The sequence below is a fragment of the Syngnathus floridae genome, chromosome 1, assembly GCF_059516105.1.
Source record: "Syngnathus floridae isolate MCC-2025c chromosome 1, RoL_Sflo_1.0, whole genome shotgun sequence".
Taxonomy (NCBI): Eukaryota; Metazoa; Chordata; class Actinopteri; order Syngnathiformes; family Syngnathidae; genus Syngnathus; species Syngnathus floridae.
In genome coordinates, this window is record NC_142413.1 from 12,281,785 (window position 1) to 12,302,412 (window position 20,628).

Here is a 20,628-nt window from a genome sequence, read left to right on the forward strand (position 1 = left end):
CAGTAAAACTAGCCATCATTATTTTTTGTCGTCTTTGTAAAAGTGGTTCTTGCTTGGATCTTGGATTTTATTGTCTGATGATAATGTAAACTTTTTTTTCATAAGCAACATCGGTAACCAGAGATTTAATTCCATCACATTCCTATCCATGATGTATGTAACTACCTAACCACTAAACTCTGGTTATAATCATGTTTTGTTATGCAAGGGAGTTTGATGATAATGGTGCACAGATTCCCACATACACCACTCGTTCTCACAGGTGACCTTGAGCCCTCAAGGTAAAACATGTATTCCAGTCAAAGCAAAGTGATTCTCTTACTCTCCTCCTTGGTGATTGGGTACTTTCATTATATACCTTGTCATTCATCACAGAGTTTGTCCATGTCGACGCTCTACGCTGCTTGCCATAACCAGGATTTTACTGCCTCATCTTATGATCTATGTCTATCATGGGCTTACCTCGAGCCTTTTTTCTGCATGTATAGGCTGAACAAAGCCACCTCATTTTCACAAAGTGAATTCAATGACCAGTTTTACTTTGTATGTAAATTCTTGAATTTTCTCCATCTCAAACTCCTGCAATTGTCTCCGGAGCCCTTTTTGCATGTTTACATAATCATTTTCTTTTTTTTAGCCCCCTAATTCGATTACAATGGTAACAAAGAGGGTGCACTTTAAAAGCAGCTATTTACATAAACATTTGCTTGAAACAGACCACTCTGATGGAGGCTGAATAGCAATCATAAAATATGTGCGCATACGCGTGCATGTGTGAGTGCTATCTGCAGTCTTTAATGAGTGTGGAGCTGCGAGTGACTGGATCCATCAAGAGTGCAAACGAACAATCTCAACATGCAAGCGAAGGGTCAATGGCATTAGAAGCAGGCGCATTAGATTGCGTCTGTCCTGTTTTAGAACAAATACAGTCACCTCATCTTCACCTAAAGAATTATGCTGTGTTTCAGACAAGCTTAAACTGAAATAGTTCTTTACTTTTGGCATTTGAATGACATTATTTATCGATTAACCTGTAAATGGTATCATCATGAATAAACACTCCTAGTGGGAGTCAGCTCATAAGTTAATGACCTTTTAACATGCATGGTAAATATTACTGCAAACAATGAAAAATATCCAAATCTGGACGGCTTACAGAAAAAGGCAACTAAAAAACTGTTTTCGTTTAAACCACTTTCCTTTCGGTACTGACAGTACAAGTTAGAGAAGACATATAATTTGATCAGTACATATTAGAAATATGATGGTTTTGAAAATACTGTAATGTCTTCCATCCATCCATCCATTTTCTGTACCGCTTTGTTCCCATGGGGGTCGCGGGCGTGCTGGAGCCTATCCCAGCCATCATCGGGCAGTAGGCGGGGGACACCCTGAACTGGTTGCCAGCCAATCGCAAAGCACACAGAGACGAACAACCATCTGCACTCGCACTCACACCTAGGGACAATTTGGAGTGCTCAATCGGCCTACCAAGCATGTCTTTCGGATGTGGGAGGAAACCGGAGTGCCCGGAGAAAACCCACGCGGACACTGGGAGAACATGGAAATTCCACACAGGGAGGGCCGGAGGTGGAACCGAACCCACACCCTCCTAACTGTGAGGCGGACGTGCTACCCAGTGCTCCACCGAGCCGCCCCGTATTATCTTGTTTTAAAAAAAATTCGCAATAATGCTTTTGAATTTGACGTCTAACGGCTTTTGCAATGATCTTCAATGTTTTTCCCTCCATGGATCGGTTGATGGAAACGATAACGTACGTTTTGGGACATACTGTATAAACTCCACCACAACTATTACAAACATTCATTGAGGATGGGGGACATGCTGTGCGGAACATTATTTGTTTTTCTTTGATTACAATAATTCTTGGTGATCGCAATAAGTCAAAATTGAAGTCAACATAAAATTTTGTATTATGTATTTTGTGTTCAGTTACCAAATGTTTATTCTTAACTTTCCCGGCACTTAATTATATACACTGACATTTTTCTCCATTTTTTTTACAATAAGACAATATTTCACTGTGGGATTTTTGTATCGTTGCATCCCTAGTGTATTCTCTACAACCGTGAAGAAAAGTTAATTTTCATAAAAGATGTTAACTGTTGGTAAAATGTGACAATTGGCTATAGGTGAAAGGGGTAGTGTTAACCTCCCAAACAGGCAATTTCTCAGAAAAGGTAACTACCGGTGAAAAGACGTGATTTTTAGCTATTCTCTGCTTAGTTGTTGAGGCACCTTCTAAGACCAATGCCACACTTTCTGATTTTTATCTGCTATCGTGGAGCAAATCACTTCTGTGCAAGTGTGCAAATCAAGAACCAAAATCAAAATGAGTTGTAAATCACCAAAGCTCAAAATGCTTTGTTGGCTGTTGGCGGGCACTGTGTAAATGATTGGATCGCAAGAAAAGCACCATAATTGCAATCATTGAGGACCACCGTTTATTGAAGAGTTCAACCATGTGGAGTGAGAAGACATCAACCAAGAGTGTAAAGTTACTGCAGACAGACTGCCTGTCAAACTGCTAACAAGCACAAATTATTTTTTAATGACAGGCAGTACCATCCCACAAGAGTGCCTACTCACAAACAATTACACGTGTACACAAGCACACAGATGCACTAAATTACACACATTTGCAACCACACACTTCCATAATGACTTTTATCAGGGGAAGTACATTTAGTGTAATGGATGACTGCAAACTACGGCGGAGTATCAAAACTAATGCATCCAGCCGCATGTGTAACTTATTTTTCTGAGGTATGATGTGTGAAGCATGAACCCCAAATGATTACTTTATGGAGGCCCTCTGCGGCTTCAGTCACATAACAACCCTAATTCCTTGTGTCAAAAGGCATGAAAAAGCAAACATGACATTTATGAAATCCAGTTTCATGAATTTCCACAGTTTTAGTTGCCCCCATCAATGTCCTTACCCAAATCACTAATACAAGAAAATGCAAAGGCATTGTCCGTATTCAAAACTGCATATGTGTTGTGTAGTAGTCTAACAGTAATTTACTGTAATGTAAATTGGTGTTAAATTTCCAATGCAGACAAAGCCAGGAGCGCGACAAACGTAATGAAAAATACCTCTAAGACAGTTTCTTTGGCTCTTTTTTGTACAGGTGTACCTGCTATTCGGGCCCATGAGTGCAGAACAATATACTACACTATACGTATACAATTGCAATGTGGTGTGAATGAGAAGGACATTGATCTGATTAAAATGTTGCACAACATTGCCCCTCCACATTTGTCATAATATCAGGTAACAAACATGTTATGGGGTTTCTGGTTATGTACTAAGTGAGATAGATTTTCATGTCTGCTGTAGAATCTTGCACCAATCCATCTTTCTTTGACTGCATGTAGATCACTTGAGCACGGGACTAGGCCCACCACTCATGGGATTACAAAGTGATTGGATGTTTCATATGTAATCACATTTTGTGGGATGTTAATTGTGTGGATTGACAGCCTGTGTGATGTAGTGGTTGATATGTGTAGCAAAATTCACAGCATAAAATAGAGGGAACATGTATTTTTTTTTCATTTAGCTATTTTCTCTATAGCTAGGTTTTTGAATAGTAAATATTTTGCGAAGAATGCTTTTTTTTCATATGTAATCACATTTTGTGGGATGTTAATTGTGTGGATTGACAGCCTGTGTGATGTAGCGGTTGATATGTGTAGCAAAATTCACAGCATAAAATAGAGGGAAAATTTAGCTACTTGAAGAATGCTTTTTGGAGGTAGAACGTTACATTCCTTATGCCGGCTTCTTCGTTTGCTTTACTTTCTTAGGCCTCCTGGAATTTTCTCCCGTCCTTCGATACTTCATCTCAGGTATGGTAACAACAACAAGGACGTAGAGCTTGTGTTTAGAGATTAGAATTGTAGTAGAAATCGATCTTAGAGCTACGCATTTGTGGTACATAAATAGTTTATAGTCTTTTTGTTTTTTTATTAAGTGGGAGGAAGACAACCGAAGAAGAAGACTACTGGTAGTATTCACTCTTGTGTCGTATTGTTTGGTTCCATGCATTTGTTTAGAAGCTTGGCAAGCTCTCGCTAGCTGTTTTCCGTGGCTGTTTAGAATTAAGTTTTTTCTTTACCACTCCAAGTTTCTCAAGAGGTCCTCCCTCTCCATGTGTTTGCTCGCTTCTTCAGATTTTAAAGAGCAGATGAGGAGCTCAAGCAGATGAATTTCATCACTTTAATTCTTCACTTTCTGATTGCTCGTGATGAGTCACAGTTCACCGAGTCATGCAGCTGTGTGATTCTCAGCGAGCTCATTCATATAGTATGCCAGCACCATGACGCCTGCTCGTCGCCGGTCTCATCCCCACTTCCTCACAAACTGCTAATGAAGTGAACTGTTTTTTCCCTCTGATTCCGCTAACCCAACAGCTGATCGTGAGAGATTGCATCCACAATACTCTTTTAATTACTATAAAGGATAAACTGTATGAGAATGCCTTTTCCCTTAATTGCTTTTTCTTCAGCCCGCATTTAATTGGGCTCCCCTACTTTGCTATTGATCTCCTTTGATGTGCTTTAATTTGGATAATTTTCTATAATTATTTTAGGCGAGACAAGTCAGTTTGTCTTAAACGGGTGGCGGGTGAGGTGGGGACAGTATTAGGCAACACTGGTATGTCTGCAGGAATTTCAAGGTGAGGTGTTTTGACCAGAAGGCTGCATCGCCGCTTCCTTAGTACGACACTTTGATCAACATCTTTTAAGTGCAAATGAGAAGACATAAAGTGAAGGACCAACACTTTTTAAGGAGTTCACAACAAGGCTGCAGATCAGCACGTACAGTATTCCTTCCAGCAGCTCTTTGTAGTGTGTAGCTCATTCATGCTGTGTCATCTTTTTTCTCCTGAGTGCATCAACAATAGCAATTCTCAGCCACCTCTTCCATAGTTTTAGAAATTAGTTTGCCTCTCTGCGTGTGATTGTAGATTTGTATGCCAGTCGGCCTGTTTGTTTGTCTCAGCACTTGTGTAAATGGCTCCATTTACCATGTTTACTGCGGTTACCCACCTCATTCGTTCACTTCACCTGTGTAACTGCTGCATCTCACTCGTAGGGGGGAACTTTAACCTGGCTGAACTGGGAGTGTGCGATCAAACACCCGCTCCTCATCCCGCCGCTGTCCCCTACTGTCCTGAACTGGGCCTGCTCCAAAGAGGCTATTCCCTCAGCGCCGGCTCCGACGCAGACTCTGATCCAGATGGGCCCCTGTCCCCAGACAGAGCCATCCAACTTTGGACTGGAGGAGGAAGGGTGAAGTCCCGTCGCAGCTCCGGAGTGTCCAGCCACGAGAACTCTGCTCTGACCCTCACCGACTCTGAGAATGACAACAAGTCTGAAGACGAATCTGGTAGGGCTACTCGATGGGTTGTCAAAATAACATGCAGACACAGTCATATGTATGAAGAACCTGATCTGAGAACACTTAAATAATACTTAAATTAATTATACCAAACCTTTTAAATAGTTGTCCCAGTAGACTGACACCAACAGAACAAAACAAACATCATTATGTAGCGTAAACTACACTTAAACGCTTGATAAGGTTCAGCAAAGACACTCCAATGTGATTTAGTAGCAGTACTTGACCAACAATTCTACAATGACAATGATAACAACCCTGTATTTATTGGTTTAACTTGTTTATTATTGGTTCGTATGATGTTGAACTGCACTGCATCACACAATTTATTCTTTAACTACTGTACTTTGCAAACTTGTCGGGACCAATTGGATTTGCTAATTTAGTATTTCTTCACTGACCGTATTAACTATGAACAAAGGGAAAACAAATTGGAACGTGGGTAAGGCTCTTTGGACTGTTTCATTGATGCCATATTGTGTAAATAAGAATAAATCCATTTCTGTTAATACACATTTATCCAGATCCTTACCAAACCAAAACATTTCATTCTTAACATATGCATTACCCCCGACAATACTTTGTCAAAATCTATAACCCTTTTTTTGTTTAATACTGCAGGTGGAATATTTTGATAAACGTTATCAAACATGACTGCCGTAGCATAATAGGCAACTATGCTTGGATGTGGCCTCAACAGTTTGCACACTGCTGTGCAAAAGATTGCAGTGAATATAGTTTGTTTTTTGTTTTTTATCAAGCTTCTGCTATAATCTAATTTGACCTGAATTTCACAGGTCTGCCAGTTCTGCCACAAAACCTTTTTTTTTCCCCTACACACAAGGCATCATGTTGCTACATGGTGTGATTTTGCAATACCCCATGAACCGTGGGTATCGAGTGAGTGACATACTGAAACATGTTATAATACCTATTCAAACATTGCCGCTCTACCTTTCAAGCTCTGATCCGTCACATGACAACAAACATGTCTTGCATTGTCACAATCTCAAATATGATATCAGGCTATGGGTTGGTTGGCATTTGCAGGTTTTGATGTAAAGCAGTGTAAGTGTGGGGGTGATATTTGCTGGATTTAATTTGCCGTAATGGGAAAACTGTGTACACAGTCGCTGAGGTTTTTTTAAAATCTTTATGTTGCCTTTTATCAAGTACAGCCTCTGTATGATATGAATGTACATAGTTTGGTTGAGTCTATTTTTCAAAGTCAGTCTGCTTTATTGTCAATTTCTTCACATGCCAAGACACACAAAGAGATCGAAATTACGTTCCCACTATCCCATGGTGACAAGACATAGTTCACAATGTACATACAAGTAAACAACACAAGAAAAATAAAACAAGAAGGCACAATCAATGAATAAATAAGAGTGATGAATAAATAATAAATAAACAAATAACACAAATAAGGACAAATAACACAAAACAGGACGCTACGCAGAAGGGAGAAGACAGTTCAGGATCCTAACAGCCTGGAGAATAAAGCTGTTGTTTTATTACATTACCCTTCTTCTTCACGTTCAGATTTGCTGAAAACTCACCACTCATTTTAGTGAGCCAAAACATAATTTTGTATTTTTTGAAGAGAACTAAACATGATCGTTTTGAAGTGTTTTTTTCTCTCAGCAGTGCAAGTTTGAAAGGTTCCCAGAGGGGAATGGCCGCCCTACAACAACTTTGTTTATTACAAGGATCCAATTTCCTTGTTAATCCTGAAGTAGTCATAAACCGCCACGTGAGATTCTCAGATGTGTCAATAGAGGTTAATGAAAAGTGGATTGAAGAAACAAACACCAAACTAATTAATTACATTTTCATCAGCCGCATGAACAGATGTGCTTAAACATCCGTCTGACTATTGGGCCTCGAAATCTGAGACTTTTGTCAACTGATCAAACTCCTCAAGACCCATTAAACACACTGTGAAACACCTTACCTGAGATGCACCTCTCATCCCAATGTCTGATAATTGGTCGTGGTTAATTACCAAACTAATCTCACAACCGCAATATCTGCTGCAGACACCCACAGTCTCCCTCAGTAAGCCATTTGAGGCTTTTTAAAATTAAAGTTTTAAAATTGCACTAAATTGGAGCTATCATTTGCTAGTCTTATGATGGGAGTGTGTTTTTGTTGTGCTGAAATCAGTTTTTTCTCGGAAGTAGGGATGAGGGAAAATAAATTAATTCTTGATTTATTTAATTAATAATTGATTCTTAGATGCATTCTGATACAGATGTACTAAATAGTACTCAATCAATATTCATTGCTCGATAATCAAACATTCAGGTAAATTGATAAAAGGGAAAAAGGAGAAGTACATACATGTTGTATGTGCTCACAATCTCTTCTGCGCAGTCAAGCCACAACATAGCTGAGAGCAGAGCAGCCTCCGCGTTTTTTTTAATTTTTATTTGGCAAATTAATAGTAACAGTAACTGCGTAGTAACTGACTCTCGACTACTTGGAGTCAGAAAAATAACTTTCAATACCACATAGTTTAGTCTGTCTGTGTCTTTGAGGACGATGACCCCTTTAGATGTCGGAAATGTCACATTGCAGTGAGATGACCGTGCAATCGCTAACCTAATGCACAAATGTGTTGGCAATTGTTGCATTGTAATTAGGAATCAAATGGTTCATGGTTTACTGATACCCTGACTATAACATTTTAAATGGTTAGTCTTATCATTTGAATTATTGTTACTATCATATTTAGCAAAATGTGTTGTGCTCTAACGGATATTGGTTCCTTGCCTTTTTTCTGAGTGTTCTCTGTGTTCTAGAGACAGTTATTTTATTCAGGAAATCACAGTGACATTAAGCCAGAGGGGGAAATAGCAAAATGTCAATTCAAGTCATTCTAATGGCAATTGGTTAGGGAACATGAATTATTCCTTAAACACAATTTGAGTGAGTGTTGAAAAAAAAAATGCACGTGGGTGTCTGATTGGAAAAAAAAAGCTTATATTTTTAAACGTTTATGCTACGCAGGTCCAGTAGCTCCAAGCTTTGGGTCTGAGTATTGAAGAGATCAGAGGCAGAGAGGAAGCCAGATAAAAGTGAGCGGTATGTGCATGAGTCTGTCTGATAAAGCCACTTCCTAAGCTACTTAGTCGCTTTGAGAAATGAGAAACACCCCACCTCTGCTCCTGCATCTTGGTCCAAACATAACATCTGACACTGATGGCACCTCAAAGCGCTCAGAAGTACGATTCGACTCCCGCGGGCCTAAATAATGACTATTTGTGTGTTTCGTTTTCCTTGGCTACAGGTACGTGTGGGTATGTGTGAAGCAGGAGCTACAAGAGTGTCAAAATTGCAGGGGGATGATCTGACAATCTAATAATAGATATTGACTGAGGCAGACAGAGAAACATCATAAACACATGCTAACAAATCAAAACGATGGTGATATGCCAAATCGTCAAACTGCACTTCTCTCATCTCTCAGCATCTCTAATAAGCTTCCAAAGTCTTGCTTCCTCTTCGCCTCTTCATCCCCTCCCCACCTTCCTTTTTCATCTTTCAAGCTCCTTCCTCTGTCTTCTTTTGTCTCACGCTGTGTGTCGCACCAGCTACCGTCAGTTCGGCATGCTGGCATGACTGACAGGTGTCAGTTTAAAGGTCTAGGTTGCCCCTCAAGGCGGGTTTCTTCGTGCGGCTGAATGCGCATTGGTGCAACTGTGCACTACTGTAGCTCTCGGGTACCAAAATAGAAATAATGACAATTATTAGGTAAATAACTATTTGTGTTTGTACTTCTGCCAGTCTTTTGGATTTGCAGAACACCCGACTGTAGATAACAAAGTCAACAAATTTGGTATTTGTGTCGAACAAAATCGAGAACTGAAAGTCTCAAACAGCCACTATTGCATTATGCAAACACACACCCACAAAAAAACACAGTTACCCATTTCTACATAGTACACTATGAATCACTTCCTATATAAAACCTGCCCAAAGTTCTCAAAACCATTTAATTTATTTCTTCCTCTTCACAGTAGATATACAGTATATTGGTGTTAATTGTGTTGAGACTGGCAAAGGCGCCTGACCGACACTTGACTGATATCTCATTTCTGTCTTCTGGATCACACTCTTTAATTTGTTATCGAGACAGGTTTTATTCTTCATACAGTTAATGTCTCCCACACATGCAAACATTCTGAAATAGTATTGTTAGAATACCTTCAATATGGGAAGAAGGTCTTTGTCTTTCTGAAACCAAAAATCACACAGCTCAATCCTCTCCAAACAAACTAAGAAATGGTGAGCAGGTTCTTTTGGCAAGTAGATATAGAAGCTGTAGAAATGATGTCTCCATTGTTCAAACTGGCTTTTCATTGTGGCACTGTGCGGGGTTTATTTGATGAAATATTCAACATTTGACAAGTACACATGCTGAGCCTTGTCAGGCCTTCGAATACTGTTAAGCAGTGGCAGGTCGAAACAGTTTTACCTGGGGTGCCCTGCCACCCTACACACACGCCAACAAATCCACACGCACGCACACATTCGCAAACACATTTCTAATTCAAGTTTCATTTTCTGCATTCCCTGGCACATTTTATGCATGTTACATGAATAACATAGAGCTAAATGCTGAGCACTAATCCAATCCATGTGGGCTATGCAATGGCAACTTACACCTGGGGCTGCTACAAACTATTATTTTGCCAATCGACTAGTCATCGGTAGCAGTTGCAGTAATAACTAATCATGTGTAAATCCCATGCCGAACCAGCAAACAGTTGCACTTTTATAAGCATCATTAGCGCATTAGAGCCAAAGTTCTTGAAGGTATGTCCAAATAAAAGTGAAGACAATTAAGTTGTAAATTGGCAGTACATTCAATTTTGATTAAACTTTGCACCTTGTATCGGCACTGCTGACATATTTACAACTTAAATTGAAGGTGATCTGTAGCCTGAAAACCTGAAAAGGTTTAGTGTAGTATTTTAATTTTGAACCAAAAACTACTGTGTTCACTATGCACTGTGAAAGTATCTCGAAATGCAAAATTAAATACTAAACATTTCGATCTTGTCATGTATCAAGCTTGATTTTTAAATGTATAAGACAGTGACATCGGCTGAGTAAAATTAGGAAAAAGCACCGTGCTACATAAAACTAAAATAATGGTAAATGCCTTTGGTTTTATGTACTCTTTATTTATCCAAAATGTTTTTCCTATTCCTCACAAAGGGGCGAAATGCGTGGGACAATGAAATGTCTTAGTTCAGTTTTTAGTAATTTTATTAATTATGATTATAAATGCTATAATTGTACATTTAAGTACTAGTAGTTGTGGTAATGTTAATTATTATTATTATTATAAGCAATATTAATATTGCTGATAAGAACAACATGATGTTTGGAGTGTTGAATTTCCTTACTTCAATCATGGGCAAGCACATACAGGTTTTTAAATGAGTTGCCTAAATGCAGGTCAAAGATTCCAAAGTTTTCCTTCGTTCCACTTTACTACTGTCAAGTATTGGATCGAGACACTTCACTTTTATAGCACCTTCCAGACACTATTAAAATAAAGCGAGTAGAACGTTGACTTGGCAGAGCTGATAGACGTTCAATTTGTGGAAGCATCATAGTGAGACAAACAAATACGGGTGTGAAGAGCAGCATCAGGAGATTTCATTTTGCCAAAGTGGAGCAAGAGATTTACCGTCGTACTCTGCACTGCCTCATAAAATGTCCGTCTGGAAACACAAGCGAGAGAAAGGGGAGCTTGTAAATTTCCACCGTTGCGCATGATGGCCTCATTCAAACAGCATTGATCAGGAGGAGAAATGATTAAAACACGCATTAGATGAAATAAGGCCCAGCTTTGACATTGATTTACACCTGACGCCCAGGGTAGATTTTACAGCTGTACTCCACAGTCCACTGCTTTGTGCTTGTGTACCGTCCATCCATATTTCTCTTTCATAAAAGAAAAGACCGGATTGTACTGTAATTCAAGTTCAGCATTGCTTTCTGTCAGCAGGGTAAGATTTTCCAGCAAAATGACTGAATGCAGAAGTTAAGGAATATACTGGGTATTAGATAAATCAATATATGTATGCCCCCAAAAACGTACCAAACAAAAATAATGTTCACTCATGTTAAAATCAGTTTATTTTTTCCCGTTTGTTGAATTATGCTCTCAATTATATATTATTTCTATTTTACGTTTCAATTAATCATATTCATTATTTCTTGGTACGAAAGAAAATGTTGATTGATCGTCTAAGTGAAGACGCATGTGTTAAGTGAAGACACCTAAGTTAATTAAGTGGGCGTGATTAATAAAGAGATCCCCTGCACACAACAGCAGTAGTAGTTGCAGTGAGTGGTGTCAACAGAGCTGCCAGTCCTCCTCGTTTTTCTTCCTCTGGCGGTTATCCACCGAGCTCGGTGCTATTGCAAGGGTTGAGTTCGGTGCAATTGCAAGGGTTTCACACAAGTACCTGATGCTGTATGGCTAATCTGCCAACACCATTCATTTTAAATGACACATTTCTTTTCCAGCTACGATCTAATTGTGGTCCATTGAAACCAAGGTTGAAACTTTTGGACATAATTCCGAAAAGTATCTTTGGCGCAAACGCAGCAATGCTCATCACCAAAAAGAACACCATGCCTACAATACAACATGGGAGTTTTTCTTCAGCAGGACCTAGGCCATTTGACAAGGTGGCGGGAATTAGTTTGTTTAGATTTAATTGATGGCACTTGAGCTCATGTGAGTTTTATTGATTCTGAACGTAGATGTAAGAGGGTGTGCACACTTGTGCAACTACACTGTTTCACTCATTAAATTCTACTTCCAGTCCCAAAAGGCTGTTTGGTTTTTAATTAAGTTCTAAAGGTTTTAGGCCAAACTAATGGTGAAAAAAGTTCTAGAATTATTTTATGGCATTTGAACAGGGAGGGCTGTGCATACTTCATATATGTATCAAGGAGCAACAAGCCATACAAGATAAATATACCTGCAATTATTATGTAAAAGTCCCACTATCACCTGTATGTAGCTGAAGGATGGAACAAAGCTTCCAGTTTAATGTGTGACAATGTTCCATCTAAATCTACCTTAAAAATGCTGTCTTAAAAAACAACCTGAGGTTCACAAAACAACCTTTTTTTTTTTGTAAAATTGGATTGGTCCAATTTTTAACTGAGCAGTTTTATGGGTGTATTTGTTTATAGTTTCACATCTTTTAAAAAAAAAAAAAAAAAAGCTTGTTATTGGGAGGGTAATGTGGAGTGTTCAATTCATTTGTATTAAATGTATTTATTTGAAGGGACACATCAAGGTAACGAACGTCATATGCCAAATACAGACGTGCATAAGCCAGATTGTAGCCATAGGCTAATTTCCATCTGTTGTCCCTAGGCAGATGTTCCCTCGACAAGTATAAAAACCTGGTGGAAAAAAACATTATTGTAATATTCATAACCATGGTATAAATACAGATACAATAGTCAACCCATGACAAAGTGCAAACAGAGTGAATAATATGCAAGTGGCCAGAAAATACATTCAGTCATTTAGGTTTTGCTGTACACACACACACGCATGCACGCATATGCATACTCAATAAATTATTGTAGATAGAGAGATGTTGGGGTGGGTGGCTGATGTTGTTACTAGACATAATTAAATGCTTTGCTCTATTCATCCACTGTGAAGTCAGACAATTATTGCCAGTGTTTCCAGTGGTCTTTTTTTAACTTAATACAGCTGATTAAGCTGTGCAATCCCTGTCCTCTAATTAGAAAAGCAAACAGTCAGATACTAAGCTTTTAATTATCAGTGGCTTTTGTTTGGCGATTGCAGCAAATGTGTTTGAAATAAATAAATATGGTGCTGCTGCAGGTCTTCCTGCCATTTCTTATTTTACCGTGACAATATCATTTCTCTATATGCTCTATACCACTCCCCAATCCTTTCAGCCTCCCTCAATTGTGTGAATTGGATTATGTGGAGATGCAACATAACTGCACTTCTGTAATCTTCCCATCAAACACTACCTTGAAATTTTAAATTGGATGGTCTAATGTCAGCGTGCCAGCTGCCACACAATGCCACCCAGTTGCTTGACACTAATAAATCTTGGTTTATTGCTAGCTGGGTTTACAAACAAAGACACCCGTTATGGCTACATACGCTTTGGGCTGGGCCAGCCTAATCACACCTCGCATGCTGATTAGCTGCCTTCAGACAATATTTCTCTCTGTCTTCCCTTTCTGGCTCTATCTTTCCATCTGCTCAAAAAGATAATAAATCATGGGCCAGCATTGTGACGTGTGTGACGGGATGTATTAATCTCATAATTAGAGAATGAAAAGGTGGCGCTAAATTTAGTCTGGCCTTTCTGTCTAACCCCTCTTCCATCTTAACATGCTTAGTTACCTGATTCCGCATCAGTGCTTACTTTCTGGCAAGCTAAGACTTGCAGTGTTTGAAAAAATATATGTTAAACTCAGCTGAACTAAACCTCAGCCGATACCCACCCATCTGTTCACCGGTAGCACAGTTCAGTGTGCTACCTGGCCATCAAATTCAAGCCACACTAATGTTGGATTGATGGAACCAACATTCTGCCCTTAGGGTTTCTCCCTGAGTGTGTCTGTGGGGGGTTGTACTAAGGGTGAGTCAGCATGTGTATATGTGTGCTGGAAAGGTTGGTGCATTAGCGTCTGAATGAGTTTTCAGAGAACAACGCGGGGTGCGAACGCCTTGACAATGGTCTAACAGAATTAGTAGCTTGTGATGAATGGCATGTAGGAACAGCACTGACAGCCTGCTTTCACAAACACACACACACACGCTTGTTCATTTATGTGTGTGTGCCTTCATATAGTTCTACACACGGTTCAAGGACTTCTCGTATATTTTGCAAGAAGTGAGGTCAACGGACATACACACGCATGCAGGATGTCTGTGTGCTTGTCGGTTTTAAGGTGATGTCAAGGGTCTGGATATCTCCTGTGGTCAGGATCAGTACTCAGCACACTGATCACAAGGCTTTAGCCATGCTCCTGTTTGGCTGTGCACAATTTTTATTTATTTATTTTTCCGCTAGGTGCTGTAAATGACCAAGCTTCACCGTGAACCGACAAGTTTAATAGTGCAGCTTTGAATGATTTATTCATAAAGCCTCGGGCAAGGTTTTTGTTGCAAATAATTTCTGGTGAGTATAGCTGTTTAAAATTTTGTGTGAGGAAACTAACTATTTGTTTAGAAAAATATTATTTATTACACCTAGAAATCCTAGCGGCTAGGATAGTACTAATAAAAGACTAGACTAGCCTGTCTGGTTTGCGCCTGATTTACAAAATTATTGTTCATACTAAAACAGGTGCAAAGCCAATGTGGAAGCTGATTTAGAAATCGAGCGGGCTCAGGATTGCGTCTGCCAAACACTTGAAATTACAGCACACCTCATTTTGCACATTCTGGAAGGAGTACAGTGAATTAAAATATATATATATATATATATTTAATAATGATTGATCAAACCTGAGATAAATTGTGATGGCTGATCGTAGGTCTTGGGATAGGAGCCAATGGAACAGCTGTGCATAACTGCAATGGGGAGGTGTTTTTTTTGCTTTGAAATCCTACAATTGTAAAATATTGCAACATGTCATCTGTTCAGTAATGCAATTGGAGACATTCTCAATAAGGAGTCATTTACTGCACAACCAATAGGATTGTCATCACCACTTTGACACGGTGCTAGCAACACGTCTGTCAGAGTGAGCAATTACATGCAATTTGCACCTTTTTTTTTAGATGCTAGAAAATGTCGTTCACCAACAGCATATGCAGTGATCTTTTTTTTTTTAACCAGTTCTTAAAAACTCATTGAGATTTAAAAATTTTTTTGAGTTAAGTGAACACAGAATTTCACACTTATTTAGGATCTTGGCCACGCCATTGAGCATTAAGTTCCTGTATACTGACAAAATCTAAACTCGACGGAAACTTCTTCTATGTGACTGACAGGGACACTGCAATTAGCCTTTTGTAAATACCCAATATTGTTGTATTAGTACATATGTGCCCTATGTATACGCTAATCACGAAAGCTGGTCCCAAAATGCATCTGCATCCTTGCTTTCAAAATCTGTGGAAATATTTACATTCTATTTGCACAATGGGAACATAACAGCCCTCTGATATTTTATGTCCTGTTGCAAAGGGAGATTTTTTTTTTTTGTTGTCAATCCACATGCAGATTCTCGATTGCAGTTTGTACCAACAGTTTATTCTTCAGACCAAACGTATTTATCCTTTCAATGTAATAAAGGTCAATCCACAAAAGAACAGGAATGTTGCAAATGTCTAAGCTGAAGGATGATGATTTTTGTGGTCAACATCAGAAAAAAAACCAACACCACAGCCTTCTTTCACAAATCCTTACAGTTGGAATTTGAGTTAGCAAAGTTATATTCTCCTGGTATCCAACAAAGTCACACAAGCACTAGTAATTGCCCACAATGTGTTCAGACTGCCACACAGTCCAGTGGCAATACACTTTACATCACTCCATCAAACTTTGACATTAAGTTTGGTCATACACGGCTATCACCAAGGAGCCTTTAGAAAGCCTTGCCACAAAACTCTTGCTGCACTTTTCCCCCAGAAGTTAATGCTAGAGGAAGTTGGGAGCTCCTAATTTATTGAGTCAGCAGAATGATGGTGACTTTTACGCTCTACTGTATGTCCCTCAGTGCTCACTGATCTCACTCTGAGTTTATGTGCTTTCTAAACACCTTGCAAAAATACTATTGACAGCTGACCATGGGACATCTAACACAGCCAGAAATTCTGACTTAGACAAAGGAGGGTGAATGTTTATAATATATTAGAGTGGGTAATTAAATTGAGATTAAAAAAAAGGAAAAGGGTACATAAACATTCAATGAAGATAAAAGCACAGTCAGACGAGAGACAGTTTGAACGTGGTCAATGTCAAACATTTCAGTACTTTATTGTGTCTTATTGGTAGCATGAAGTCGTGATAATCACCAGGTAAATGCAGTCCCCGGTCTAGTGATATATCATTGTCACCGGACTTTTAACTGGCTGACTACTACACCGCAGCTGTAATGGAAAATTTAGTGGGCTTTAATGGCTTCTCGTGTCATCATCAGATATATCGGAGAAGGTGACAGAGCGAGAGAAGCAAAAGGAGAATTTTCCAGTCAATTATGAATGATTATATTTACCTTTGCATGGTGCTTAAAAAAGATACTGAAGTTTAATGGTCACAGCTTTGTCCTCTTTGTAGGACACCTTATGAAAGAGACATTGTTTACAGTTTTTGTTTTAGTTGAGCATTCTTTGTTTTCTTCATTTGCAATTTTGTTGTAATTATTGTAAATTATGCCATTTCATCCTTTGTCTTGATTCATCTTAATGTTTTTGTTTCTTTTTCTCTTCTTTTTCTTTTTTGCCCCTCCTCAATTTCTTCACCTCCAGCATATCTAGATGATGGGGAGAATGAGGATCCATTTGGAGACTATGTGATCAGTAAGTCATGACTGCTTATAGCCTCTCTTAAAATAGCTAGCCAAGACCAGGTTTATCTGTTTATGATGTGGTTGTCTCTCATGTGATGTTGTGCCTCTGTAATTGACTCTTTTGTCTGTTTATATATAGTTGGTACCTGGATAATAGAGCTTGTTGCACAGTGTGTAATAGCTTTTATCTGGGCTCCAAATGTGAATACAACATTATCCCTCAGTCTATTGAAAAGCCTTGTTGGAAATGATAATTGCTCATATTATAATCGTCATGAAATTCACATCGCTACAGCACACGCAACATTATGCCATTTCATTTTGTTCTGATGCCTCACTGAGGGAAGTTTTGTGCATATCAGAAAGTATGGTAGAACGACTGTTTGCTTTACAGTTGGCTGATTAGAAGCGGCGAGACTAGCCAAATATTGTATTCAAGCGTACTCTTACTTTAAAATAATATGACTCAAGTAAAAGTAAATAGCAGCCCTCCAAGTAATTACTTCAATGAAAAAAACTGCGCCAATTTGTGACAATATCACTCTAATTAAAACAATAATTAAGTAAAGCTTTACAATATATATCACATAACACATATTGTATTAAAGCAAATTCAGACACAAGACATGGTTTTAAATTAACTTTCTTTGTTCATACTCATGAAACAGCACAATAGGCTCACCAGGCGGAGAGAGAAGAACAGGAGCGGCACAGCATACGAGTCCGCTGGTTTGTTTTGTAGTGTATAAGGTTATCATACAGCGAATGTCAGGCCAGTGGGGTTCTGTTTCTTCTGACTCTAGTTTCTAACATATTCCCTTACAATAACTCACTTTGAAAACTTGGCTTCATGGGCGTACGAAGCACAGTCGATTCCCGGGGCAAATACCCTTTGGATATCACATGTTTATTTGTGGGTCAACAGGGGGACGGTGGATGGGACAAGGTTGCTCTGGGTGGCAGCAGTAAATATTTGTTATCAAACAGAAGTGGATCATTCAGATTTCATTTCACTAGCAGTGGTGGACATGATTGGCATTGTTACTCTTGCAGCGACTTTGCTATTAAATTTAAGTAAAAGGATGTTGCATTAAAACTACTCTGACAAATACACTACAACACGTCAAAATAGTTATTTAAGTTGGTGTTAAAGAGTAAGTAGAAGTAGTAGCATGGTTTTCATGCTTCATCTCACTATGAACTATTTTTAGTATGATTTAAGTGCTGAACACACATAGCCGCACAAGTGTCAATTAAGCTCTTTGCTCCTTTATCAGAGAACATTTCCATTGCACATTTATATGCATCTGACTTCTCAGTCATTCGTTCTCAGTTGCATTCTCTCTTCTTGATTCTCCTCTTTTTCTTCATTTTATTTTTACTTCATCCTACCATTATTTATACATATAAATGCATGCCAGGGCTGCCAGTTCAACAGTTAATTATGTTGCGAGTCAATGGACAAGCATTTTAAATTTGGCCCTGTGAGTAGCACATCACTTCTTTTCTGCGCCATAAGACAAATGCTAACATTTCATCTCCCCAAATCTCACACCTTGACTTTAATTCACCATCAAAGAATATCCTGTTCTTGTAGGTTCATTTTCTTCCTCAAACACACAAATTATAACGTTATTTGCGGAATATTCCTAAACATAGTAGAGAATATCAAGCATCATCTATCAGGGTAGAGCAGTGTGCAAAGTTCAAATCGAAGCAAAGTGATTAATCAACACACCTATTAACAACATTATTTAACAAAATGATTTGTTTTTAACAAACAAAAAAGTAATATACATTCAGACAACTAACAACTCATTTGAAACATGAAATAAAGGGGAAAGATTTATTCTTAAACAGTGACTGTGGGATGTCCTCTGGGGTAGTAACGTTACTCTCATTTATTTTGTTGTTTGTTATCTACAGAAACAGAGACATTCACATTTTCAAGGTGGAACTATCATATAGTATTAAGGTTGGCTGTTCACTCCGTAGTTGACGAGGGGTTTTCTACTGGATCTTAAAAAACCTCATCAAATCCAATGAAACATTTTGAGTAGCAGCACACTTCATTTAAGCTTTCCAAAGTACCACCAGGTTGAGCGAGGCAGACGTGCAACTAATGCAAGAGATCCCTGAATTTTGAATTGCCGTATTGAGTCAGCTTTATATGCTATTTAACTACTGCATAAAGACAGCCGTGATAGGCTCCAGCACGCCCATGACCCTCGAGAGCATAAGCAGTTCGTATGATGGATGAATGTTTTTGTATTGCATTTTTGAATAATGCATCTGCCTAATTGGTTTGCTGATAAGTTTGACCTTTTTTCTTTGGAATTTCATTTATGAAGCACACTTCATTAATAAAAATTTGGATTTCATATGATCTCTTCTTGGTCAACTGACTAGTTCTGCACTATCTATCTATCTATCTATCTATCTATCTATCTATCTATCTATCTATCTATCTATCTATCTATCTATCTATCTATCTATCTATCTATCTATCTATCTATCTATCTATCTATCTATCTATCTATCTATCTATCTATCTATCTATCTATCTATCTATCTATGCATATATATATATATATATATATATATATATATATATATATATATATATATATATATATATATATATATATATATATATATATATATATATATATATATATACATGTACATATATAAACTTTTTCCTTGAATTGAGTTGACCACCGTATAAATAAAAAAGTGAAAACTGAAATGCATGGAAAGAAGAAAATCAAGGATGAAGAGAAAGGATAGAGTTAAAATAAGATGATAGACATAGGATCAAGCCGTGTGGGCAAGAGTTTAATAGACTCAGCCAGCGGAAGGAGAGTAATGGCTAAAGAGGTGGGGGTGGGCAGTTATAAGGAGGAGGGATGATTGAGAGTGCGATTGAGATTTAACAGTACAGTTAAAGCGATGGCTGCAGATTAACATTCAGTGACTGTGTGTGAGCACCTGGATTATCTCTGAAATCCTGCCGAGCGCTCTGGGGAGTCTCACGCTGCCAGGGGGATTGAGACCTATACCGCCAGGCCTCTCGGTTGAGGTGTGGCAGGTGGAATGTGACTCAGATTCTAGCTTCCTCGCTGAGCAGCATTCTAAGTAGCTTGATATATATGCCCCACAGGTGGCACAAAGTGGGTCTGATGGGAATGTTTTTTTTTTCTTTTTTTAATCCGTAATGGCCCTCAATTCACACTGGTTTACCTCCTGGACTCCACTTTTCCTCTGTGTTGTAAAAGGTTAAAATTTTGCAATCAATGATAATAGTCGAACACATTTGACTTCAGACAGCATAAGAGAGGAGTCAATAAGTAGCTCCACATGGAGTTTTAATCCATATCGATTTGTGCCCCATGCTGTCTCTTCGAATGGAGCCCAGTGCTGTTGGGCACCATACAGTGTGGTGACGTGAGGCTTGGCATCGCCTCATGGTTTCTACTGTGCTGTCCCCAGTTTATTTGCAATAGGCAGGACGTGAGACATTGCTTGATACATAATATTATGATCTAGACAAAGGTCTACAGCAAACCCTTAAAGCATTTATCAGTTAGGGGTTGGCTGTTACCCAAGATCTCATTCAATCTTAATTCTCCAGTCTGGC

The 20,628-nt window shown here is 38.7% G+C and overlaps 1 protein-coding gene and 1 long non-coding RNA gene across 8 annotated transcripts in view; one reads left to right on the plus strand and one right to left on the minus strand.

The window, feature by feature from the left end:
• LOC148404124 (teneurin-2-like) overlaps positions 1–20,628 on the plus strand; it is a 193,875-nt gene that overhangs the window by 54,632 nt on the left and 118,615 nt on the right. For 3 of the 7 annotated variants that reach the window (XM_088369969.1, XM_088369975.1, XM_088370019.1), the window contains exons 3-5: positions 3,836–3,877; positions 5,127–5,420; positions 16,948–16,998. In XM_088369969.1, coding sequence (XP_088226095.1) covers positions 3,836–3,877; positions 5,127–5,420; positions 16,948–16,998 — 387 coding nt within the window. The remainder of the gene's footprint in view (positions 1–3,835; positions 3,878–5,126; positions 5,421–16,947; positions 16,999–20,628) is intronic. The other 4 variants (XM_088370001.1, XM_088370010.1, XM_088369993.1 and 1 more) reach the window with 3 other exon arrangements.
• On the minus strand, positions 12,728–16,996 carry LOC148404125 (uncharacterized). Its single transcript, XR_015857321.1, has 3 exons — positions 16,695–16,996; positions 14,980–15,080; positions 12,728–12,878 (listed from the first exon to the last, which is right to left on the minus strand). It is a non-coding gene; the product is annotated as an uncharacterized LOC148404125 (long non-coding RNA).